At 36.6% G+C, this 26861-nt stretch overlaps 1 protein-coding gene and 1 pseudogene across 9 annotated transcripts in view; both read right to left on the bottom strand.

Moving 5' to 3' along the window:
• NRG4 (neuregulin 4) overlaps window positions 1-26861 on the bottom strand; it is a 133916-nt gene that overhangs the window by 71419 nt on the left and 35636 nt on the right. For all 8 annotated transcript variants that reach the window (XM_082452715.1, XM_082452718.1, XM_082452717.1 and 5 more), the window contains 2 exons: window positions 8475-8540; window positions 6438-6531 (listed from right to left, as the gene is read on the bottom strand). In XM_082452715.1, coding sequence (XP_082308841.1) covers window positions 6438-6531; window positions 8475-8484 — 104 coding nt within the window. In that variant the 5' untranslated portion in view covers window positions 8485-8540. The remainder of the gene's footprint in view (window positions 1-6437; window positions 6532-8474; window positions 8541-26861) is intronic.
• Window positions 16706-25745, bottom strand: LOC309656356 (surfeit locus protein 1 pseudogene; annotated as a pseudogene). Its single transcript has one exon. The product of its transcript is annotated as a surfeit locus protein 1 pseudogene (transcript).

Genomic DNA, 26861 nt, shown 5'->3' with positions numbered 1-26861 from the left:
AGGCAACAAAAGAAAAAAACCAACAAATTGGACTTGATCAAAATTAAAATGTTTCATGCATCAAATGACACTATCAACTGTGTAAAAAGGCAATTCATAAGATGGGAGAAAATATTTGTAAATCACACATCTGGTGATGTGTTAATACCCAGAATGTACAGAGAACTAAAACTCAACAACAACAAATAAAAAACAACCCAGTTCAAAAACAGGCAAAGGACTTAAATAGACATTTCTCCAAAGAAGATATACAAATGGCCAGGAAGCACATGAGACGATTTCAACATGTCTAATCATTAGGGAAATGCAAATCAAAACCACAATGAGGGCTTCCCTGGTGGCGCAGTGGTTAAGAATCCGCCTGCCAATGCAGGGGACATGGGTTTGAGCCCTGGTCTGGGAAGATCCCACGTGCCACGGAGCAACTAAGCCCATGTGCCACAACTACTGAGGCTGTGCTCTAGAGCCCGCGAGCCACAACTGCTGAGCCCGTGTGCTGCAACTACTGAAGCCCACGTGCCTAGAGCCCGTGCTCCGCAACAAGAGAAGCCACCACAATGAGAAGTCTGCACACTGCAACAAAGAGTAGCCCCCGCTCGCCACAACTAGAGACAGCTCGGGAGCAGCAATGAAGACCCAAAGCAGCCAAAAATTAAAAACATAAAATAAAATAAACCACAATGAGATACCGCTTCACATCCATTAGGCTATTATCAAAAAAACAGAAAATAACAAGTGTTCACAAGGATGTGGAGAAATTGGAACTTTTGTGCATTGCTAGTAGGAATGTAACATGGTGCAGCCACTGTAGAAAACAGCAAGGCAGTGCCTCAAAAATTAAACATAGAATTAGAATTACCATACAATCCCACTCCTGGTTATATACTCAAAAGAATTGAAAGCAGGGTCTTGAAGACATATTTGTATACCCGTGTTCATAGCAGCATTATTCAGAATAGCCAAGAGGTTAAAAACAACCCAAATGTCCCCCAATGGATGAATGGATAAACAAAATATGTTACATACATACAATGCAATATCATTAATCTTTAAAAAGGAAGGAAATTCTACACTATGCTATAATGGAAGAACCCTGAAGTCATTATGCTAAGTAAAATAAGACAGACATACAAGCTAAGTATTATTATGATTCCACTTATTTGAGGAACCTAGGATAGTCAAATTCATAGAGCCACAAAGTCGAACAATGCTTACCAGTGCTGGAAAGAGGGGAAATGGGAGGTTATTGTTTAATGGGTACAAATTTCCATTTAGGATGATGAAAAAGTTCTGGAGATGGATAGTGGTGATGGTTGCATAACAATGTGAATGTACTTAATGTCACTGAACTATACACTTAAAACTGGTTATAATGGTAAGTTTTATGTTATATATCTTTTACTACAATAAAAAATAATTCAAAAAATACTAGAATTCACCTAAACCTTTAAATTAAGTGTTATGGTGAATAAGAATCGTACTTTCATAAAGTAAAATTCACAACTTCGGTTAATAAATAGTATGTAAAATATATTTATACTGCCTAATTTTCTTTTTTATATGAAATATACTGAAAGCCACAAAAAAGGTGTAAAAAAACCCACCCCTAATCACTGCATAAAAATTATTTACTGATCTTGTAGGGCTAAGATAACACAGTACATTTTACTAAACAATTTAAAATTTGAGTTTTCTGTAATTACTTGCAGCAATACATAGGTATAATTTGTTCCTTCCCTTCCTTTATTATACTTATTTATTCATTTATTTATTTTGCTAGGCACAAAAAAGCAGAAAGATGGCAAATCTCTGCCCTCAAGGCATTCACAATTTTGAGGAAGGCAGTAAATAAACAGTTAAAATATTAATCAGTGGCATAATAAAGGTATGCATGAAATGCACAAGGTATTATGTGGTACAAAAGAAAGAGCCCATGAAACTGCCTGGTTAAGACAAAGAAGGCTCCACAGAAGAAGTGATAAATTAGCTCTCTTCAAAGACAAGGGAGGAAAGGCATTTTAGGCAGGCGAACTGACATATGCCAAAGCACGGAATCAGGCTTAGCATGTTTGGTAACCTGCACATTGTTCAGGATGTTTAGAACTCAAGGTGTGTATGAAGACGTTATAGGAGAGGATGTCAACAGAACAGACCAATATGATGAAAAGCTTTGAATGCCAGGCTAAGAAATTTGGAGACACACTGTATTCTTTGAAATATTTTGTGAACAGAAAAGACAAAGACAACTACAGCAGTATTGTGAACGAGACTAGGATAGAAGAAAGAAGGCTACTGCAATACCTCAGGAGAGAAACAATACTAAGGAAAGAGCAAAGAGATACAGAAGTAAGGATAAATTCCATTTAATCCAGGACTTTGTAAATAATTAGATGTTGGTACAAATGAACTTATTTACAAAACAGAAATAGAGTCACAGATGTAGAAAACAATCTTATGGTTACCAGGGGGGAAAGAGGAGGAGGGATAAATAGGGAGATTGGGATTGACATATACATACTACTATATATAAAATATATAACTAACAAGGACTTACTGTATAACACAGGGAACTCTACTAAATACTATAAGTGGATATATGTATATGTATAACTGATTCACTGTGCTGTACAGCAGAAAGTAACACAACATTGTAAATCAACTATATTCCAATTAAAAAAAAATAATATTGAGCCACTGAATCAAAAAAATAATAATAGATGTGACTCCAAACAGGCACACACACACACCTGAAGCACAAGTTTCACAAATAATACTTACACTCATTATGCACTATTTACTCTAATATTTTTTCTATTCTTTTCATTAAAAAAAGACAGACACAACTAAATTAATTTCAAGACATATCAATGAAAATAAATAGAATGTAGGGTAGAAAAATAACACTCAATCATTTCAATAAAGACAGAAAAGGTAAAGTTCAACTAACTGTATGTGTTTACAGACACATATTGAAAAATTGGAAGAAAAAAGTGTATTAGTCAAATACTGAAAAATAAAAGCTAGTAAAGCTACATTAATGTCAGATAAATAGATTTTAAGGCAAAAAACATTAGAGATAAAGAAGGTCACTATATCATGATAAAAAGGGATACTTCACCAGAAGACATAACCATTCTAAATTAACATAGGCTTAATAACATTGCCTCAAAATATTTTCAGCAAAAATTAACAGAAATTGTGATATTAAAGATCCAAAAACAGTGAGAAATTTTGACACAACTCTTCAGTTACTGATAAATCAAGAAGATTGAAAATTAGTAAGGATATATAGGATTTGAACAGCACATCATAACAAGCTTGATCTAAGGTACATATATAAAACCCTACATCTGTCAATTAAAGAATATACATTCTTCTCTAGGAGACACAGACCATTTAAAATACTGTACATGAACCAGGCTCCAGAGCAAATCTCAACAAACACTAATGAACTGATGTCATGCAGTCCTCAACTTTAAAATATTAGCTTAAAAAAAGAAAATCACTGTGCTAAATCACCAAATAAAGAAAGTAGATAAGAAAAATGAGAGGAGGCTGGTTTGCAAGAAAGTCCAAAGAGGCTCTAGAAAGCTCTCTCTTCCTGCCATGTATGGCATAATCTTCTGTATTTTTGCATGTGTTTTTTACACTTTAAAAAGCAAGAAAAATACTCTTAGCTTGAGGGTCATACAAAAACAATCTGGCCTGTGGTTTGCAATTTGCTTACATCTAGAAGAAGGTCCTCCTCATTCTGTCATATGTTGTCTCTGCAGTCTGATAGCTGGCTCCTTACTACCTCTTCCTGAAAATAAATCTGCCAGTCAAAAGTGCTACCCAGGTACATCTGCAAACCAGGAAGCAGGCACTCACCAGAACCCAACCAGGCTGGCACCCTGATCTCAGACTTCTGGCCTTTAGAACTGTGAGAAATAAATTTCTGTTGTTTATAAGCCACCCAGTCTATGACATTTTGCTATAGTAGACTGAACTAAGACCCTAGATTTCTTCCCATTACAATGATTCTCCAAATTTCAGTACTCTGAACTCTTTCTTTCAACTTATTCACTGCAGCATAACAGACATTTAGTATACAGACAAGTATTAAGTATACAGCTTAATAGAACACATACTCTGACAACAATGCAATTAAATTAGATATAAATCTTAAAGGATAACCAAAAAAAAACCCCATACGTTAAAGAAGAAATTGTAATGGAAAAAATTTTAAACTGAGTACTGAACAACAGGCTATAAAATTTGTAGGAAGGAGTTAAAATGTATTTGGAAATTTTTAACATTAAATACTGTCTGTTAAAAAGAAGGCTAAAGATCTGAAGACCAAAGTTAAGGACTCACAATGCCTGACTTCACTTATAATAAAGCTACAGTTATTGAGAATATTTGGTATTGGTAAAAGACAGAAATACAGATCAGTGATTTAGAATAGCCCAGAAGTAGACCCACACATATATGGTCAATTAATTTTTGACAAAGATGTAAAGGCAATTCAACGGAGAAAGGATAGCCTTTTCACCCATATAGCTACACCAAGATCAAGATACAAAATGTTACTATTTTTTAATTATTAAATTTATTTTTTCTGGTAAGCATTTTGGTTTTGTTCTATGAATGCCACATGCCATATCCCCTTATAAAGAATCCAGAATGAATATATCATAACATTAAGTGAACCCTGGGAGTTGTACTCAAAGGCCATTTCTTTAATTTTTTCCTAGTTGTATGACTTTTGGCAAGTCAGTTAATTTTTCATTTTCCCTTTATTTTTCTATTTCCTTAAGTCTCCTCTCCCCCTTTTCTCTAAGGTTTTTCTGAGAATGAAACATGAAAATGTAAATAAAGAATATGGTCAGTAAAGAAATTTGGGGGGATAATGGAAATGTTCTGTATTTTGTGGTGGTGGTGGTCCCACGGGTATAAACATTTGTCAAAATTCAGCAATTATGCGCTTAAAATGAACGTAGGGACTTCCCTGGTGGCGCAGTGGTTAAGAATCCGCCTGCCAATGCAGGGGACACGGGTTCGAGCCCTCGTCCAGGAAGATCCCACATGCCGCAGAGCAACTAAGCCCGTGCACCACAACTACTGAGCCTGTGCTCTAGAGCCTGTGAGCCACAACTACTGAGCCACGAGCCACAACTACTGAAGCCCGCACGCCTAGAGCCAGTGCTCTGCAACAAGAGAAGCCACTGCAATGAGAAGTCCACGCACCGCAACGAAGAGTAGCCCCCGCTCGCCACAACTAGAGAAAGCCCGTGCATAGCAACAAAGACCCAATGCAGCCAAAAATAAATAAATTAATTAATTAAAAATGAATGTAGTTTGTCATACATAAATTATATCTCAGTAAATGGATTTAAAAATGTAAAATAATGTAGAAGCTCCTGGTGGGTGAGAAATAATTGCTAATTTGTTCCTTTATCCCCTTCCTTTTTTACCTGAAAGGAAAAAATGCCTATTTTTAAAAACAGTCACTCACTATTCCCTCCATGAAAACTTCTAAAAACTTCCTGAGATAATTATAAGGTTATTTCTCTGCCTCTCCTCCTCCACACTAAATCCCAATATCTTTCACTTTTCCTGTGAATTTTACTTTCCTATCCTTTAGTAAGATCTTAAATCTAGATTCTATACCTCTCACACTTCAGTTAAGTAACAGAAACAGAGTAATTGATGTACATGCTACAAAGTATCTTTAGATGTTAGCTCTGCTAAAATCTATGGACATTATTGGTAGTGCTGTTTTTCGTTCACATACTAAAAGAGGTTTCTTATAACCTCCTTAAATCCTGTTCAACCAAACTCACACAAAGCCAGCTATACAAGTACTATTTTCAAGTCTTTTATTGATCACTGGCTATAACTATACTCCCAAAGTGAATAATATTATTTTAAAACAATAATGGCTAAGATACCCTTCTTTTTAAAATTTGCTGCTACCATTAGAAAAACTTAACTCTTCATTTTCTTTTTAATATATCAAATGAAGTTTTGGTACCAACACAGTTATCATGTATTATCAGTATTCTAAATGTATGTATTATCAGTATTCTAAATCAAAGCAAAATATCTCATGTTGCTTTTCTTACATTAGTGAATTCTATAGCTGTTTTGCCAGTAATAAGTATAGACTGTCTTCCCTAAATTGCTAAAATCATAGAGTTCACTAAAATGGATTAAAAAATCTGAATAGGCTTGAAGCTACCACTACCAATTTTCAAAATAAACACTTTTGAGATTGTGATTTGCCACTTTGCTTTGTTTTTATTTTAAAACCATAATTTTGTTCTATATAAATATGAAGAGTGTTCCTCACACTTTTTCATCTTATACTCTTTGTTCAATATTTATCACTTCTCAAAGAAGTTAGTAGATGATAAAAAATAAAATCACCCTCTCCCCCAGTCCATTTCACTCACCTACAAAACGGGCTGGGAATAGTAGGTATCACATAACAAATCCCTCCATTCAGGCAAAATGACCTATGACTGGGACCACAGGGCTCTTCATGATCTAAAACATATACATAAATAAAATAGAGAAAAACAAATTATAGTTTTTCTAATAAAACAAGGAAAAGGACCAAGTATCTTACACTGAAGTAGTAATTCTAAAAATCAGAACGAAGACTTGTTTCTTAAAATGAAGGACTTAATCTTATTCCTTATTTGATAAGCAGGGACTCCTATTCCTTTGAGGAAAAAAATTAATCTGTCTTGAAGATATGGTCATTAATTATAATGGAGTTAAAAGCTATATTACAGAAATAGGGAATCTCTATACTAGATTAAAAGGAGGCGATTATGATCTTAAAATAAATAGTGGCTTTTCTCATTTAGTACATAGATTCTGCAGCTTTGCTTAGAGTTCTTCTGTCCCAAGTGTATATTTAGATTCCTATCTTTCCTTTAAGGTCTCAAATACATTAAAGTCTGAAATGTTGTGGGAAAAAAAATTTAGATTATTAAGTAAATTCTGATGTCCACAATCATCTTTAAATATTTCTACATATGACAATTTTAACATCAAAAAAACAAGAATATAATCTTATTAGGTTTTGGTTTGCAAAGGAATTTTAGGTAATAACTAGTAACTATAAAGACATATCTAAAGTTCTCAGTAAAACTGAAAACCTAAGTCATCATCTGATATATAGCAAAAATTTCCAGAATATTAAGAAAATAAACCTCCATTTCTCTCTTGCTTCCTTTCTCTCCTCCTCTTTCTCCATCCTTTCTTCCTTCTTTATCTTTGACCTTTCTTTTATGTTCTTTCTCTCTTTGCCTTCCCTTTCTCTCTTGGTACATCTCCTTCTTTCCAGCCTCTACCTCCTCCTCCACCATTAAAAAAAAAAATCCCACCAAAACCATCAGACAGAAAAATTTAGAAATAACATAGTAGAATTCATTGATTCATTATACTACTGTATACTACTATTTATGATTAGAAAAGCAAATTGCTGAATGCTTTATCTTTTGGTCCTGAAGGGGGAATCACATTGCTTTAAAATCGCACATTGTTGGTTCCTGATTGGTTCTGTCCAGAAAGTGACACAGAATCTATTGTGAAGAAGAAAATGGCATTATTCCAATTTAGCATTTTAAAAAATAGCATACTAATTTTAAAAAGTTATCTAGCATTTATTTGCCACTAAGATATCAATACCCTTAAGATGTAACTGCTATAGAACCAGATGTCTTCACTATCAGAATTTGAAATTTTAAAACTTTCCTTTTACTTTAGAATTGAGAAGATTCTGTTTCACCATCACATTACAATTATAAAAGTATAAAAATGTAAAGAGGAAAACAGAACTACAAAGAATTTAAGTGGAAAAGAAGAAAGTAAACCAACCAGAACAAATCTTTTAGATTTTTTCTTTTTTACACAATGCCATGCTTCTTTACAACCAAACAACTTTTAATAAGATAATTCTTACAACTCTTCAGGAACAATTTGGCTAACAAATAAAATCCCAGTTGACATTACATTATGCTAGAATCATGGAAGTCATCACATAGGGTTTCTCCATTGAGGGTGGAGTGTCAACTTTATCACAGAATGCTTCCTGTGGCTGAAATTAATGTCCTTGTTTTTAATAAGATTACAACCAGTCATGACTCAGCACTTGCTATTTTATCAGTAAAGAATACTCATCTAACCTGAATCACTATCTCTGAATCTATTTTTATTCTGATTTCATTTACTTATTTGTAAAGTTGTTATCAGATTTAGAGTAAGCCAGAATTTGTCAGTTTGTAAAAAGTGATAAAATATAGGTCTAAAATAAAATAGTTTCATGTTATAAAGGAAGGCCTTTCAAAACCAAGGTATTCCATATTTCTAGGACAATTTTAGACGGGGAAAAATATAGCCCTGTGTTAATATACATTTGTTTTTTGGTTCTATTTCTATGTGACACACATTGACAAAAGTATAAACTTACAAGAAATTACCTGTTGGCATCTTAATTTTTAAATAGTTTCATTCTTGGTCAAAAGTTTAGGGTTGAAAAACAGCACCTAAAATTAACAATTTAGGAAAAATTATCTTCTTTTGAGAGCATTATAAAATGTCAAATATTGTAACAGTAATATTCTTTTAAACGATGAAAATAAGACATTTAAAGGCTAGGGACAAAATGCTTTGGTTAGAGCATCCATTTTTTTTAGATACTTATCACATATCAATAAAAAAATCTGAACAGATAAAACTAAAAGATCAACAAGCAGTATAAATGCACCAGATACAAATCATTGCCTAAATAATATAATGAATGTACTCTTAAATCTCTCTCTGAATAAACGTCTAATGTTTTACTTTTAATAAACATTGTTAAAATAGTACTATACTATATGAGATTATATATGAAAGATATGAGTCAGTAAGTGAAACTGAATGACTTGAATTGACATTTTAACTTTTTCATAAAGCTTATTTCTAATTTGACTTTAACAGAACAACTTTCTATTTTTCAGTTTATTAAAAATGGCCAAAAAACACACTATAGAAAAAACTAATAGCATTTAAAAGGTTTGCATTTCTATAGAAACTTTAAATATTTTATAAAAGTACTTTCAAATTTACTGTAGATTGCACATTACATTTACCAATATACAAATGCCTTTTAAAAAATATCTGGCATCTAGCAAAGCAAAGTAGCTATATATGAAGTTATCTGCTATAACAGAAACAAAGGAATTACAAAATACAGTTGAAAAGATGACAGATTTATACTTACATTATGATTACATGCTCTCAATTTCTTTTTATAAAAGAGACTCACTCCTGACTTAAGCAGAAAGACTTTATAACAGAAATCTCAATCAACAACTTCCTATTAACACAGGTGTAATAATCAAGGCCTTCTCTCAAAGCCAGTCACTCTTTCTTAAACAGACAAGCAATGAGAGAGAGAAAGAAGTTAAACCTATTTAATTTGAAATAATCACTGGCTCATCATATGAATTTCTTTTTCTACAGAAACAAGGCTTACCTCAATAAAAACTCACATTCATACAAACAATAAATTTTGTTGGATATGCAGGATTTCAAAAGTTTTTGAACAATGCAGTCTGGAGCAGCTGTGCCTTGCCCTTTATAACACGTCAAAAATCTGATTTATATGGCTGCAATGTGCAGTGTGGGCGCGGTGGAGACAAAGACCAAGGTGTGCACAGAGGTCAGGCTCCAGCCAAGGGAACCACCCCTTTCAGTCCACATGTTCAGAGTTGCAAATGGAGCAGAATTTTATTTAGAAAAGACGTTGTACTAAAAGCTGCACTCTCAAATCACTGTCCAATTCTGTAAGTTATAAAGTAAACCACACTCTTTAGACTCCTAATTTATCTCTGCATGTCTGAATAATTCCAAAGTGTTGTACAACTTTGTGAAGAAAAGGAATTTGAATATGGAGTTAGTGGACAAGTGTTCCCTGGGGTTTTTCAAAAAAAGGAATTTCCTTACAAAACGCATAATGTTTATACAAACGGTGATTTGAAGTACTTATAAAACTGAAAGAAGGTAATAGTTACAATACAGCACGTGTACAATGACATGTGCAATATGAAGTGAATATAATCACTGAACATGACTAATACTGATGGCAATATAACCATCTGCAAACTATAACAAAGCTGTAATACATGCATTAAGGGAAGCTATGAGGTTTAAAAATCATAAATAACTTAAAATATTGACAAAAACTATAATTTTGTTTAAAATGAAGTATGGGGTTCTTCAGCACGTAATTACCTAAAGTATGCCAACCATTCAGATGGTTATCATTTCTAAAACCACAATTCAGACGTGATTCCTTGTTTGATGTAAAACATGGAAATGAGTACATTTGCTCTTTTAAGAAAATATTAAAATAATCTCATATAATTCATATTCTGAGAACAATTCTTTTCATTACTATTATCTGCTACATTCAAAGGCAATTTTTACATAGTTACAATCTTATACATACAGACACATACATATATACACACACATATATATAAAATTTTGTTAGCTTACAGTGTTTCAATTTTAAAATGATATTTTTATGAAAAATCAGTCACCTTTATTATTTGATTTGAACTATGGAACTATGATGCTGTCCACTAACATGAAAATGACTACTAAATTATATGTGAGAGATAACAATCTGTGGCTTCATTCAGGATATTCAAGATGTATTTATTAGGAGACATATTATGGCAGTTGGTTTGGTATTAATAATTTTTCACACAATACAAATAAACTTAACCTTTGAGGCTACATGATTCTAAAGAAGAAGACCTAACGTTTTTCAAGTTGACTTTTCACTCTAAATAAAAGCCATGGTCTTTAAGAATAATTTGTTCATGCATCTATCAACAAATATGTTGTAAGCGGCCTGCTATTGTTAACAAATAATAGACACATGAACAAAAACAGGTAACTACAAAAATGTTGTAGGCTGACATATAAACCATATTTCGGCTTAAAATGATAATTGGGCTTAAAATGATAATTTCATGCAATTCAACCAAATATAGTCTCACAGACACCTATTTATGTCACTATAATAACACACAAAAAAACAAAGCTTAACTATTAAGGAGAATCAGAGAAAGATTCCAAGAGGGAGTTTTATTTGTGCTGACCCTTGAAGAATGAGTAAGAGTTTGTAAACAGAGATGGATGAACATTCCAGACAGAGGTAACAGCATGTTCAAAGGCACAGAAGAAAGAAAATCCTAATGTATTCAGATAACTGCAGGTAGATTACAGGTCAGGATGTGTGCAGAGTATGTGTGTGGAGTGTATGTGAGTTCATAAGAGGATAGGATGGTGGGGGAAGGAGTGGTAAGAATAGATCTTGTAAAATAAGCAGGGTTCAAATAGTGACTCTATCTGAAAGGTAATGGGGATACTTTGAAAGGTTTTTAGCAAAGAAGTGGCATGATCACATCTACATTTTAGAAAATTCATTTTGATAGCGGTGTAGAAAATAGATTGCAACCTGCCGAGGAACTGGTATCAGAGAAAACTATTTGGAGGACATTTTAACAATTAAGAATAGTGAAGAAATAAAGCAATGGGAATGAGGATAAAGGAGAGAATTAAAGATATACTTAATAGCTACACCCACAGAATGGGCGAGCAGGGTACAAAAGAAAGAAAAATCAAGGCTAACATTCAAGTATCCATTAGGGAAATGTATATTAAAACCACAATGAGATACCATATCACACCCTACTAGAATGGCTATAATAAATATGACAGACAATAACAAAGAGAAACTAGACCTCTCATACATTGCTGGTGGGACTGTAAAATGGTACAGTCACTTTGCAAAATAATCTGAAAGTTTCTTAAAAAGTTAAACATAAATTTGCCATAAATGTATCCAAGAGATATGGAAATATGGGTCCACACAAAGATAGGAGTGTAATGCTTAGAACATTATTCATAATACCCCAAGCTAGAAAACAACTCAAATGTCCATCAACTGATAAACAGATAAACAAAATGTGGTACAACCATACAATGGAGTACTACTCAGCAGTAAAAAGGAATGAAGTATTGGTACATGTTACAACATGAATTAACTTCAAAAACATGCTAAGTGGGGGGAGACCTTCAAGATGGCGGAGGAGTAAGACGTGGAGATCACCTTCCTCCCCACAAATACATCAGAAATACATCTACATGTGGAACAACTCCTACAGAACACCTACTGAACGCTGGCAGAAGACTTCAGATTTCCCAAAAGGCAAGAAACTCCCCACATACCTGGGTAGGGCAAAAGAAAAAAAGAAAAAACAGAGACAAAAGAATAGGGACGGGACCTGCACCTCTGGGAGGGAGCTGTGAAGGAGGAAAAATTTCCACTCACTAGGAAGCCCCTTCACTGGCGGAGACGGGGGTTGGCGGGGGGAAAGCTTCGGAGCCACAGAGGAGAGCGCAGCAACAGGGGTGCAGAGGGCAAAGCGGAGAGATTCCCACACAGAGGATTGGTGCCGACCAGTACTCACCAGCCTGAGAGGCTTGTCGGCTCACCTGCAGGGGCGGGTCGGGGCTGGGAGCTGAGGCTTCGGCTTCGGAGTTCAGATCCCAGGGAGAGGACTGGGGTTGGGGGCATGAACACAGCCTGAAGGGGGCTAGTGCACCACAGCTACCCAGGAGGGAGTCCGGGAAAAAGTCTGGAACTGCCTAAGAGGCAAGAGATCATTGTTTCGGGGTGCGTGAGGAGAGGGGATTCAGAGCACTGCTTAAACGAGCTTCAGAGATGGGCGCAAGCCACGGTTATTAGCGTGGACACCAGAGACAGGCATGAAATGCTAAGGTTGCAGCTGCAGCAACCAAGAAGCCTGTGTGCAAGCACAGGTCACTATCCACACCTCCCCTCCCGGGAGCCTGTGCACGCCACCACTGCCAGGGTCCTGTGATCCAGGGACAACTTCCCCGGGAGAACACACGGCATGCCTCAGGCTGGTGCAATGTCACACTGGCCTCTGCCAGCGCAGGCTAGCCTCGCATTCCGTACTCATCCCTCCCCCTGGCCTGAGTGAGCCAGAGCCCCCAATCAGCTGCTACTCTGTCCTGTCCTCAGACCTTTAACTCTATCCTGTCCTCAGACCTTTAACTCTGTCCTGTCTGAGCGAAGAACAGATGCCCTCAGGCGACCTACACGCAGAGGCGGGGCCAAATCCAAAGCTGAACCCCAGGAGCTATGCGAACAAAGAAGAGAAAGGGAAATCTCTCCCAGCAGCCTCAGGAGCAGGGGATTAAATCTCCACAATCAACTTCCTGTACCCTGCATCTCTGGAATACCTGAATAGACAACGAATCATCCCAAAATTGAGGCGGCGGACTGTGGGTGATTTTGCCTGTATAGCTTTGTTTTTACCATTTCTCCTAGATTTCAGTCTGTCCTTTTTTTTTTTTTTTTTGGTATAGTTTTTAGTGCTTGTTATCATTAGTGGATTTGTTTTTTGGTTTGGTTGCTCTCTTCTTTCTGTCTTTTTTTTTTAAGTTACTTTTTAATCTTTTTTATTTTTAACAATTTTTTTTATTTTTTAGTAACTTTATTGTATTATATTTTATTTTCTTATTTCTTTTCTTTCCCCTTTTCTTCTGAGCTGTGTGGCTGACAGGGTCTTGGTGCTCTGGCCGGGTGTCAGACCTGTGCCTCTGAGGTGGGAGAGCCGAGTTCAGGACATTGGTCCACCAGAGACCTGTCGGCTCCACGTAATATCAAACAGTGAAAGCTCTCCCAGATATCTCCATCTCAACGTTAAGACCCAGCTCCACTCAACGACCAGCAAGCTACAGTGCTGGACACCCTATACCAAACAACTAGCAAGACAGGAACACAACCCCACCCATTAGCAGAGAGGATGTCTAGTATCATAATAAGGTCACAGACACCCCAAAACACACCACCAGACGCGGTCCTGCCCACCAGAAAGACAAAATCCAGCCTCATCCACCAGAACAGAGGCACCAGTCCCCTCCACCAGGAAGCCTACACAACACACAGAACCAACCTTAGCCACTGGGGACAGACACCAAAAACAACGGGAACTACAATACTGCAGCCTGCGAAAAGGAGACCACAAACACAGAAAGTTAAGCAAAATGAGAAGACAGAGAAACATACAGCAGATGAAGGAGCAAGGTAAAAACCCACCACACCAAACAAATGAGGAGGAAATAGGCAGTCTACCTGAAAAAGAATTCAGAGTAATGATAGTAAAGATGATCCAAAATCTTGGAAATAGAATGGAGAAAATACAAGAAACGTTTAACAAGGACCTAGAAGAACTAAACAGCAAACAAACAATGATGAACAACACAGTAAATGAAATTAAAAATTCTCTAGAAGGTATCAAGAGCAGAATAACTGAGGCAGAAGAATGGATAAGTGACCTGGAAGATAAAATAGTGTAAATAAGTACCACAGAGAAGAATAAAGAAAAAAGAATGAAAAGAATAGAGGACAGTCTCAGAGACCTCTGGGAAAACATTAAACATACCAACATTCGAATTATAGGGGTCCCAGAAGAAGAAGAGAAAAAGAAACGGACTGAGAAAATATTTGAAGAGATTATAGTTGAAAACTTCCCTGATATGGGAAAGGAAATAGTCAATCAAGTCCAGGAATCCCAGAGAGTCCCATACAGGATAAATCCAAGAACAAACATGCCAAGATACATATTAATCAAACTATCAAAAATTAAATAAAAAGAAAAAATATTAAAAGCAGCAAGGGAGAAACAACAAATAACATACAAGGGAATCCCCATAAGGTTAACAGCTGATCTTTCAGCAGACACTCTGCAAGCCAGAAGGGAGTGGCAGGACATATTTAAAGTGATGAAAGGGAAAAACATACAACCAAGATTACTCTACCCAGCAAGGATCTCGTTCAGATTTGACAGAGAAATTAAAACCTTTACAGACAAGCAAAAGCTAAGAGAATTCAGCACCACCAAACCAGCTTTACAACAAATGCTAAAGGAACTTCTCTAGGCAGGAAACACAAGACAAGGAAAAGACCTAAAACGACAAACCCAAAACAATTAAGAAAATGGTAATAGGAACATACATATTGATAACTACCTTAAATGTAAATGGATTAAATGCTCCAACCAAAAGACACAGACTGGCTGAATGGATACAAAAACAAGACCCATATATATGCTGTCTACAAGAGAACCACTTCAGACCTAGTGACACATAACAGACTGAAAGTGAGGGGATGGAAAAAGATATTCCATGCAAAAGGAAATCAAAAGAAAGCTGCAGTAGCAATTCTCATATCAGACAAAATAGACTTTAAAATAAAGACTATTACAAGAGAAAAAGAAGGACACTACATAATGATCAAGAGATCAAACCAAGAAGAAGATATAACAATTGTAAATATTTACACACCCAACATAGGAGCACCTCAATACATAAGGCAAATGCTAACAGCCATAAAAGGGGAAATCGACAGTAACACAATCATAGTAGGGGACTTTAACACCCCACTTTCACCAATGGAGAGATCATCCAAAATGAAAATAAATAAGGAAACACAAGCTTTAAAAGATACATTAAACAAGATGGACTTAATTGATATTTATAGGACATTCCATCCAAAAACAGCAGATTACACTTTCTTCTCAAGTGCTCATGGCACATTCTCCAGGATAGATCATACATTGGGTCACAGATCAAGCCTTCGTAAATTTAAGAAAACTGAAATCATATCAAGTATCTTTTCTGACCACAACACTATGAGACTAGATACCAATTACAGGAAAAAATCTGTAAAAAATACAAACAAATGGAGGCTAAACAATACACTACTTAATAACCAAGAGATCACTGTAGAAATCAAAGAGGAAATCAAAAAAATACCTAGAAACAAATGACAATGGAAACACGACGACCCAAAACCTATGGGATGTGGCAAAAGCAGTTCTAAGACGGAAGTTTCTAGCAATACAATTGTACCTCAAGAAACAAGAAACATCTCAAATAAACAACCTAACCTTACACCTAAAGCAATTAGAGAAAGAAGAACAAAAAAAACCCAACGTTAGCAGAAGGAAAGAAATCATAACGATCACATCAGAAATAAATGAAAAAGAAATGAAGGAAACATTAGCAAAGATCAATAAAACTAAAAGCTGGTTCTTTGAGAAGATAAACAAAATTGGTAAACCATTAGCCAGATTCATCAAGAAAAAAAGGGAGAAGACTCAAATCAATAGAACTAGAAATGAAAAAGGAGAAGTAACAACTGACGCTGCAGAAATACAAAGGATCATGAGAGATTACTACAAGCAACTATATGCCAATAAAATGGACAACCTGGAAGAAATGGACAAATTTTTAGAAAAGCAAACCTTCCAAGACTGAACCAGGAAGAAATAGAAAATATGAACAGACCAATCACAAGCACTAAAATTGAGACTGTGATTAAAAATCTTCCAACAAACAAAAGCCCAGGACCAGATGGCTTCACAGGCGAATTCTATCAAACATTTAGAGAAGAGCTAACACCCATCCTTCTCAAACTCTTCCAAAATATAGCAGATCGAGGAACACTCCCAAACTCATTCTACGAGGCCACCATCACCCTGATACCAAAACCAGGCAAAGATGTCACAAAGAAAGAAAACAACAGGGCAATATCACTGATGAACATAGATGCAAAAATCCTCAACAAAATACTAGCAAACAGAATCCAACTGCACATTAAAAGGATCATACACCATGATCAAGTTGGGTTTATCCCAGGAATGCAAGGATTCTTCAATATACACAAATCAATCAATGTGATACACCATACTAACAAATTGAAGGAGAAAAACCATATGATCATCTCAATAGATGCAGAAAAAGCTTTTTGACAAAATTCAACACCGATTTATGATAAAAACCCTCTAGAAAGTAGGCATGGAGGGAACTTACCTCAACAAAATAAAGGCCATATATGACAAACCCACAGCCAACATCATTCTCAATGGTGAAAAACTGAAACCATTTCCTCTAAGATCAAGAACAAGACAAGGTTGTCTGCTCTCACCACTATTATTCAACATAGTTTTGGAAGTTTTAGCCACAGCAATCAGAGAAGAAAAAGAAATAAAAGGAATCCAAATCGGAAAAGAAGTAAAGCTGTCACTGTTTGCAGATGGCATGATACTATACATACAGAATGCTAAAGATGCTACCAGAAAACTACTAGAGCTAATCAATGAATTTGGTAAAGTAGCAGGATACAAAAGTAATGCACAGAAGTCTCTTGCATTCTTATACACTAATGATGAAAAATCTGAAAGAGATATTAAGGAAACACTCCCATTTACCATTGCAAGAAAAAGAATAAAGTACCTAGGAATAAACCTACCTAAGGAGACAAAAGACCTGTATGCAGAAAACTATAAGACACTGATGAAAGAAATTAAAGATGATACAAACAGATGGAGAGATATACCATGTTCTTGGACTGGAAGAATTAACATTGTGAAAATGACTATACTACCCAAAGCAATCTACAGATTCAATGCAATCCCTACCAAACTACCACTGGCATTTTTCACAGAACTAGAACAAAAAATTTCACAATTTGTATGGAAACACAAAAGACCCCAAATAGCCAAAGCAATCTTGAGAAAGAAAAAAAGAGCTGGAGGGATCAGGCTCCTGGACTTCAGACTATACTACAAAGCTACACTAATCAAGACAGTATGGTACTGGCACAAAAACAGAAATATAGATCAATGGTACAGGATAGAATGCCCAGAGATAAACCCCCGCACATATGGGCACCTAATTTACAACAAAGGAGGCAAGAACATACAATGGAGAAAAGACAGCCTCTTCAATAAGTGATGCTGGAAAGACTGGACAACTACATGTAAAAGAATGAAATTAGAGCACTCCCTAACACCATACACAAAAATAAACTCAAAATGGATTAAATACCTAAATGTAAGGCCAGACACTTTAAAACTCTTAGAAGCAAACATAGGCAGAACACTCTATGACATAAATCACAGCAAGATCCTTACTGACCCACTGCCTAGAGAAATGGAAATAAAAACAAAAATAAATAAATGGGACCTAATGAAACTTAAAAGCTTTTGCACAGCAAAGGAAACCATAAAGAAGACGAAAAGACAGCCCTTAGAATGGGAGAAAATATTTGTAAATGAAGCAACTGACAAAGGACTAATCTCCAAAATTTACCAGCAGCTCAATATCAAAAAAACAAACAACCCAATCCAAAAATGGGCAGAAGACCTAAATAGACATTTCTCCAAAGAACATATACAGATTGCCAACAAACACATGAAAGGATGCTCAACATCACTAATCATTAGAGAAATGCAAATCAAAACTATAATGAGGTATCACCTCACACCTGTCAGAATGGCCATCATCAAAAAATCTACAAACAATAAATGCTGGAGAAGTTGTGGAGAGAAGGAAACCCTCTTTCACTGTTGGTGGGAATGTAAATTGATACAGCCACTATGGAGAACAGTATGCAGGTTCCTTAAAAAACTAAAAGTAGCACTACCATATGACCCAGCAATCCCGCTACTGGGCATATACCCTGAGAAAACCATAATTCAAAAAGAGTCATGTACCACAATGTTCATTGCAGCTCTATTTACAATAGCCAGGACATGGAAGCAACCTAAGTGTCCATCACAGATGAATGGATAAAGAAGATGTGGCACATATATACAAATGGAATATTACTCAGCTATAAAAAGAAATGAAATTGAGTTATTTGTTGTGAGGTGGCTGGACCTAGAGTCTGTCATACACAGTGAAGTAAGTCAGAAAGAGAAAAACAAATACCATATGCTAACAGAAATATATGGAATCTTAAAAAAAAAAAAAGGTTCTGAAGAACCTAGGGGCAGGACAGGAATAAAGACGCAGATGTAGAGAATGGACTTGAGGACACGGGGAGGGGGAAGGGTAAGCTGGGATGAAGTGAGAGAGTGGCATGGACATATATACACTACCAAATGTAAAATCGATAGCTAGTGGGAAGCAGCCGCATAGCACAAGGAGATCAGCTCGGTGCTTTGTGACCACCTAGAGGGGCAGGATAGGGAGGGCAGGAGGGAGATGCAAGAGAGAGGAGATATGGGGATATATGTATATAAATAGCTGATTCACTTTGTTATAGAGCAGAACCTAACACACCATTGTAAAGCAATTATACTCCAATAAAGATGTTAAAAAAAAAGAAGACAATGGGATAACATTTGAAGTGTTAAAGGTAAAGAATTTTGAACCTAGACATTTATAACCAATAACATATCCTTTAAGTTTAAAAAAAATTAAAACAAAACATGCTAAGTGAAAGAAGCCAGTCACATAAACCACATATTGTATGATTCCATTTATAAGAAATCTTTAGAAAAGGCAAATCAAAAGAGACAGGAATAGATTAATGATTGCTTAGGACTGGGGCTGGGAAAAGGAAATTATTCAAATGAGCAAAAACGATGTTTTTAGAATGATGGAAATATTCTACAAGTGGATTGTTGAGGCGGTCGCAAATTTGATAAGAGTCATTGATAGAGCTAAAATAGGTGCACTTTATGGTATATAAATTATGTTTCAATAAAGCTGTAAAAACAAAATAAAGGAATACCAAAACAGATGTCATGAGTAAGATAATGATTTCTCTCGAGACATGTTAAATTTAAAATGCTACTGGGACATGTAGAAGGAAATGCCTGAAAATGCAGATCTTGAATGTACGATAAGAATGAGGTTAGAGATAAGAGATTTGGGACTCAAATTCCACAGGTGGTTGCTGAAGTCATTAGCTCAGAGTGTGCACATGTGTGAGACAGAGGCCATGGACTGATCCCTGGAAAATATCAACATTTAATGGCTGGAGAAGGAGCCCATTAAGAAATTATCAGAGAAATAAGAGAAGAACAAATATGATCAATGGCAAGCTCTTCTTCCATAATTCAAAATGCTTATCCTCTCTATTTCTAGATTTAGCACTCTAGACAACATCTAACTCCCAGCGATGAAAGATGAGTCTTCAGCTCTCTTACACTACCCTCTACCTCTTTAATTTGAATGTTTGATAAGTTACACTATTATCTATTTCTTCTCTTTGTTATATCTGTAATTTTAAATAATATACTTCTGTGCTCATCAATGAACTTGAGTCAATTCACAGACTAACTTCTTAACATGTAAAATAAGTAACTGTACTGCTAACTTTGCTTCCACCTTTTCTCTCCCCACTTCCTCTTTCTGCCTTAGCAGCTATACCTTGACTCCTACATCATGAAGGTTTTTAACATTTACATTCTTGTCTGTGACCTTAGTGAAGTGTTTTCATAACTTTGCCTCTAGATGTAAAACTTGAAAACCAATAAACTACAGTTTTGTCAATATAACTGTAAATAGTATTCACAGCAGATCCATGCAGTGTGAAAGAATAACATTTCCTTCTCTTGTTTCAGTGTCACAATACCTGGGCCATTCATAAGATAATATTCCCAAAGCAAGATAAAATAAATTATCTTTTCTTAAACTCTAGGTTGATTAAAATCATACTATATTTGAATTTGCATCTTATTTGTATCTTGTTTTTTTTGCACAGCTTTAGAGTTTAGAGTTTCCTTCTTTTAGGGGGGCAGGCGAGACGACTGAAAAATAATGTGCTTTATCATAACATCTCAAGTATTCAGCTGCTTTTTTTTGTAGTGTAGAGATTTATTTATACCGATAGCACATGATCTAGCATAAAATCAAATCTCTTGAAATGTTTACTCTGTGACTTCCTAATTATTCAGGGACAGGGCTCATCAGCTAATCTCTTCACACACCAGGAGTCCAAGGTAGGAATTTCTTAAACCACAGGTATGACGTGGCTGCACAGAGTCTGTACCAGGTGAATGATGTACTGCAGGTGCTCATTCCTCAGAGTGACTCTAGTTTGCCCTCCAATAGGTCTTTTAAGAACTGTGCTCTGGAAGTTAGCATCAGTGAAAATGGGGTCTGCAGCCTGGACGTGGTCTCCAGGTCGTGGTAATGCCAGTGGTTCCTGTCTGGATTATTCTCAGAGACAAAGGGTTTCCTGGTTTCTGTCAGCCTCACCATCGTGACTAGGTCCACTTCTCTCTCAATCTGCCCTTTACACCATGTGTCAGGATTCACTTTCTTCCTGGGCACAAACCGCCTGTTTAGCAGGATGGTAATTCCCAGGTCAGCACAGTAAAAAGGTAGCACCACCGAACAAAGAAAGCCAGTAGGCCAGCCTCCTGGGCAGGGTTCACCATGGTCCAAAACATCATGACAGCAACTTGGAGTGGTCAAAGTGCCTCCTGACCTTCACTGGCCTGTACTCCAGATTTTTCAGTTCCATTGGGTCTGCTGGCACTGAGATGGGCTTGGCCACCACTCTAGACTCTAGCTCTGTGATCAACTTTAGCTTCCACTTCTGACGTTGGACCTGCCATGTCCCTGGGCCAAAGATAGTAATAGGAACGAGAAGCAGAAACCACTAGAGAAAGGAGTCGTCTTCTGTTTCTGTGGCAGTTGCTTCGGCTTAAGAGCTGCCACACCTACTGGGTCTCTAGGCCAACACTTGGGAGGAACATGCAAACTGTGATGATTAGTTATGCTTTTCTTTAGGATCCTGGACACCTGGGTTTCAGTCTTGGGTTGGCCCGGCATTAGCCCGAGGAGGCATAGGAAGTTACTGCATGTCTACAATCAAGTGTGTAATACAGGAGTGCGGGAGGAGCCAGCCCTGGGGCTTTCATGAGGACAGAGTGCTCACCAGAGCGGGCACGCAACCAGGGCCTGATTCAGAGGCTCAGGGGGCAGTTCCAGAGCGTACTGCAATGCCCATACTCACCCACCCTCCTGGGCAAAGTGGAGGGCAGGGACAGGGCAGCTTTTCCTAGGTACATAGGGCATACCAGGATGAGTCCTCACCTGGGCACAGGACAACCCCAAGAATGTTCCTCCTGACGACACCGGCCTGGTGCCCACCCTGCACAGCAACAGCCCTAGCCTTGTGGCCTGCAGCCCCAGCCCTCAGACATTCAGCTTCCTAATCATACTATTTATTACATGTAGTCTTCTTTCATTTTCTTAGACATCCTTTCCAAAGCTCTTTCTACCTCCTGCTCAAATCTAGAGCTATTACCGAATTCAGCATATCAATAATAATCACTATCTTTTTAACTTTTATTTTTTTATTGAAGTATAGTTGATTTACAATGTCTCAGGTATACAGCAAAGTGACTCAGTTACACATATATGTATCTGTTCTTTTTCAGATTTTTTGCCATTATAGGTTATTACAAGATATTGAATATAGTTCCCTGTGCTATATAGTAGGTCCTTGTTATTTATCTATTTTATATATAGTAGTCTGTATTTGTTAATCCCAAATTCCAAATTTATCCCTCCCCCTTTTCCCCTTGGGTAACAATAAGTTTGTCTTCTATACCTGAAAATATTTGCAAACGAATCAAAGGACAAAGGATTAATCTCCAAAACATATAAACAGCTCATGAAGCTCAATATTAAAAAAACAAACAACCCAATCCAAAAATGGGCAGAAGACCTAAATAGACATTTCTCCAAAGAACACATACAGATGGCCAAGAAGCACATGAAAAGCTGCTCAACATCACTAATTATTAGAGAAATGCAAATCAAAACTACAATGAGGTATCACCTCACACCAGTTAGAATGGGCATCATCAGAAAATCTACAACCAACAAATGCTGGAGAGGGTGTAGAGAAAAGGGAACGCTCTTGCACTGTTGGTGGGAATGTAAATTGATACAGCCACTATGGAGAACAGTATGCAGGTTCCTTAAAAAACTAAAAATAGAACTACCATATGACCCAGCAATCCAACTACTGGGCACATAACTAGAAAAAACCATAATTCAAAAAGACACATGCACCCCAGTGTTCACTGCAGCACTATTCACAATAGCCAGGACACAGAAGCAACCTAAAGTCCATCAATAGATGAATGGATAAAGAAGATGTGGCACATATATACAATGGAATATTACTCAGCCATAAAAAGGAATGAAATTGGGTCATTTTTAGAGACATTGATGGACCTAGAGACTGTCATACAGAGTGAAGTAAGTCAGAAAGAGAAAAACAAATATCGTATATTAACACATATATGTGGAATCTGAAAAAATTGGTATAGATGATCTTATTTACGAAGCAGAAATAAAGACACAGACGTAGAGAACAAACGTATGGATACCAAGGCGGAAAGCAGGGGTGGGGCGGGGCAGGTGGTGGTGGTGTGATGAACTGGGAGATTGGGATTGACATATATACACTACTGATACTATGTATAAAATAGATAACTAATGAGAACCTACTGTATAGCACAGGGAACTCTACTCAGTGCTCTGTGGTGACCTAAATGAGAAGGAAATCCAAAAAAGAGGGGATATATGTATACGTATAGCTGATTCACTTTGCTGTACAGTGTAAACTAACAATATTGTAAAGCAACTATACTCCAAAAAAAAAAAAAAGAAGAAGGAAATCTTGCCTTTAGCAACAACACGGATGAACCTGGAGGGCATTATGCTAAGTAAACTATGCCAGACAGAGAAAGACCAATACTGCATGGTATCACTTATATGTAGCGTCTAAAAATAAGTTTTTTTTAATTATAAAATCAAACTCATAGAAACAGAGAATAGAACAATGGTTGCCAGGAGTTGGGGGTAGGGGAAATGAGGAAAGGTGGTAAATGGGTATAAACTTTCAGTTGTAAGATAATAAGGTCTGAGGATCTAATGTATAACAAAGCAACTATAGTTGATAATACAGTATTGTATAACTTAAATTTGCTAAGAGAGTAGAACTTAAGGGTTCTCATTTTAAGAAAATGTAAATATGATATGAGGTGATGGATGTGTTAACTCGATTTTGAAAATCCTTTCACAATGCACACATATATCAAATCATCACATTGTATACTTTAAGTATATTACAATTTTATTTGTCAATAATGCCTTGATAAAGCTGGAAAAGAAAACTCTGCTCTACAAAAGGCACTGTCAAGAAAATGAGAACACAAGCCACAGACTGGGAAAAAACATTTGCAAAAGACATACCTGATAGAGGATTGTTATCCAAAATATACATAGAACTCTTAAAATTCATATAAGAAAATGATCAAACCAATTAAAAAGTGGGCAAAAGGCTTTAACAGACATCTCTCCAGAGGAAATATACAGATGGCAAATAAGCGTAAGAAAAGATTCTCAACATCATATATAATCAGGGAGCTGCAAATTAAAACAACGAGATACAACTACACACCTATTAGAAAGGCAAAAATCCAGAACAGTGACAACACCAAATGCTAGTGAGGAAGTGGAATGTCAGTAACTCTTTTTTTTTTGGCCACACTGCACCGGCACGTGGAAGAACTTCCCAGACCAGGGATCGAACCTGTGCCCCATGCAGGGGAAGCATGGAGTCTTAACCACTGGACCACCAGGGAAGTCCCAGGAACTCTTATTCATTGCTGGTGGGAAGGTAAAAGGGTGCATCCACTTGCATGACAATTTGGCAGTTTCTTACAAAACTAAACATAACTCTTACCATAAGATCCAGTAATTGCATCCCTTGGTATTTACCCAAAGGAGTTGAAAACTTATGTCCACACAAAAACCTGTACATTAATGTTTATAGTAGCTTTATTTATAACTGTCAAAACTCTGAAGCAAGCAAGATGTCTTTCAGTAGAAAAACAGGTAATTAAACTGTGCTACATCCAGACAATGGAATATTATTCAGTGCTAAAAAGAAATGCAATATCAAGCCATGAAAAGACATAGAGGATCCCTAAGTGCATTATTACTAAGTGAAAGAAGCCAACCTGAAAAGGCTACACGATGTATGATTCCAACTATATGACATTCTGGAAAAGGCAAAACTATGGAGACAGTATGAAGATCAGTATTTGCCAGCAGTTACAGGGGAGGGGGGGATGAATAGGCAGAGCACAGAGGATTTTTAGGGCAATGAAACTATTCTACAGGATATTATAATGGTAGATACATGTCATTATACATTTGTCAAAATTGAGAGAATGTACACCACCAAGAGTGGACCCTAATATAAACCATGGATTCTGGGTGATAATGATGTGTCAATGTGATGTTTATAGCTGGGGAGGCTGTGCATGTATAGAAGCAGGAAACATATAGGAACTCCATGTATTTTCTGCTCAATTTTGCTGTTAACCTAAAATTGCTCTAAAAATTTCACGCAGCAACAAAAACCCAATGCAGCCAAAAAAAAAAAAAAACACCTCAAGGATGAAACATCTAAAGAGAGAGAATAGCATCCAAATACCCAGACTCTACATTAAGAAGCACTGGGCTTGTAACTTAAAACAATGTACAATGCAAAAGCAGCATTCTGAATTCAGTAGCATTACCGGGACTTCCCTGGTGGCACAGTGGTTAAGAATCTGCCTGCCAATGCCGGGGACACGGCTTCGAGCCCTGGTCCAGGAAGATCCCACATGCCACGGAGCAACTAAGCCTGTGCGCCACAACTACTGAGCCCGCGTGCCTAGAGCCCGTGCTCCGCAACAAGAGAAGCCACTGCAATGAGAAGCCCCTGCACTGCAACGAAGAGTAGCCCCTGCTCGCCGGAACTAGAGAAAGCCCGCGTGCAGCAACAAAGACCCGATGCAGCCAAAAATAAATAAATAAATAAATACTATTACCAATTAGATATAATTAATTGAAAACATTGCTAAAATTTGGCCTTAAGGCCAAATTAAAGCTTCCTCATAATTCAGTACTTGAACTGGATGAATTTTTGACTACTGAAAGATTTTATTCTTACTATTCGAACTGAAAATATTATTTTAATATTCAATGGCATAGATATAGTACAAGCAGAGATGTCAGGAAAAACGCAAATAACTGAACCAAATTCATCCTTCCTCTTAAGAGCAGATCAAATAAAGCATCCTTGTTGATTATAGCTTAAAGGTGCTATCTCCAAGGTTCAACTCTGTACATTCTCTCCCTTGGAGATCTAGTCCATTCCCATGGCTTCAATTATTCCTCTATGGAAAAAACTCTCATTTTTTATTTACAGCCCTAATCATTCTTATAAGCTCCACTTTTGAACTCTTACACATAAATATCCCACTTCTATTTAAATTCAAAATACATAATTCAAACCAACAAATACTTACTGAGTCCCTACTCTGTAGCAGACAACAAAAGAATCGCAAGAGTTAAATCATTTCCTACTCTTAAGAAGCATATAGTCTAGTTGATGAGAAACATGAAAAGTTCAACAGCAAATGTATAGCCATACAAAGCAGTTTCTACATATTACACATACATGAATTATAAAAATAGTTACTTGTTACCATACGACCCAGCAATCCCACTACTGGGCATATACCCTGAGAAAACCATAATTCAAAAAGAGTCATGTACCAAAATGTTCACTGCAGCTCTATTTACAATAGCCAGGACATGGAAGCAACCTAAGTGTCCATCATAGGATGAATGGATAAAGAAGATGTGGCACAGATATACAATGGAATATTACTCAGCCATAAAAAGAAACGAAATTGAGTTATTTGTAGTGAGGTGGATGGAGTTATAGAGTCTGTCATACAGAGTGAAGTAAGTCAGAAAGAAAAAAACAAATACAGTAAGCTAACAAATATATATGGAATCTAAGGGGGGAAAAAAAAAGTTCATGAAGAACCTAGTGGCAAGACGGGAATAAAGACACAGACTTACTAGAGAATGGACTTGAGGATACGGGGAGGGGG

This window comes from Balaenoptera physalus (assembly GCF_965194825.1).
Source record: "Balaenoptera physalus genome assembly, chromosome: 2".
Classification (NCBI taxonomy): domain Eukaryota; kingdom Metazoa; phylum Chordata; class Mammalia; order Artiodactyla; family Balaenopteridae; genus Balaenoptera; species Balaenoptera physalus.
This window is presented reverse-complemented; position numbering and strand designations above follow the sequence as displayed.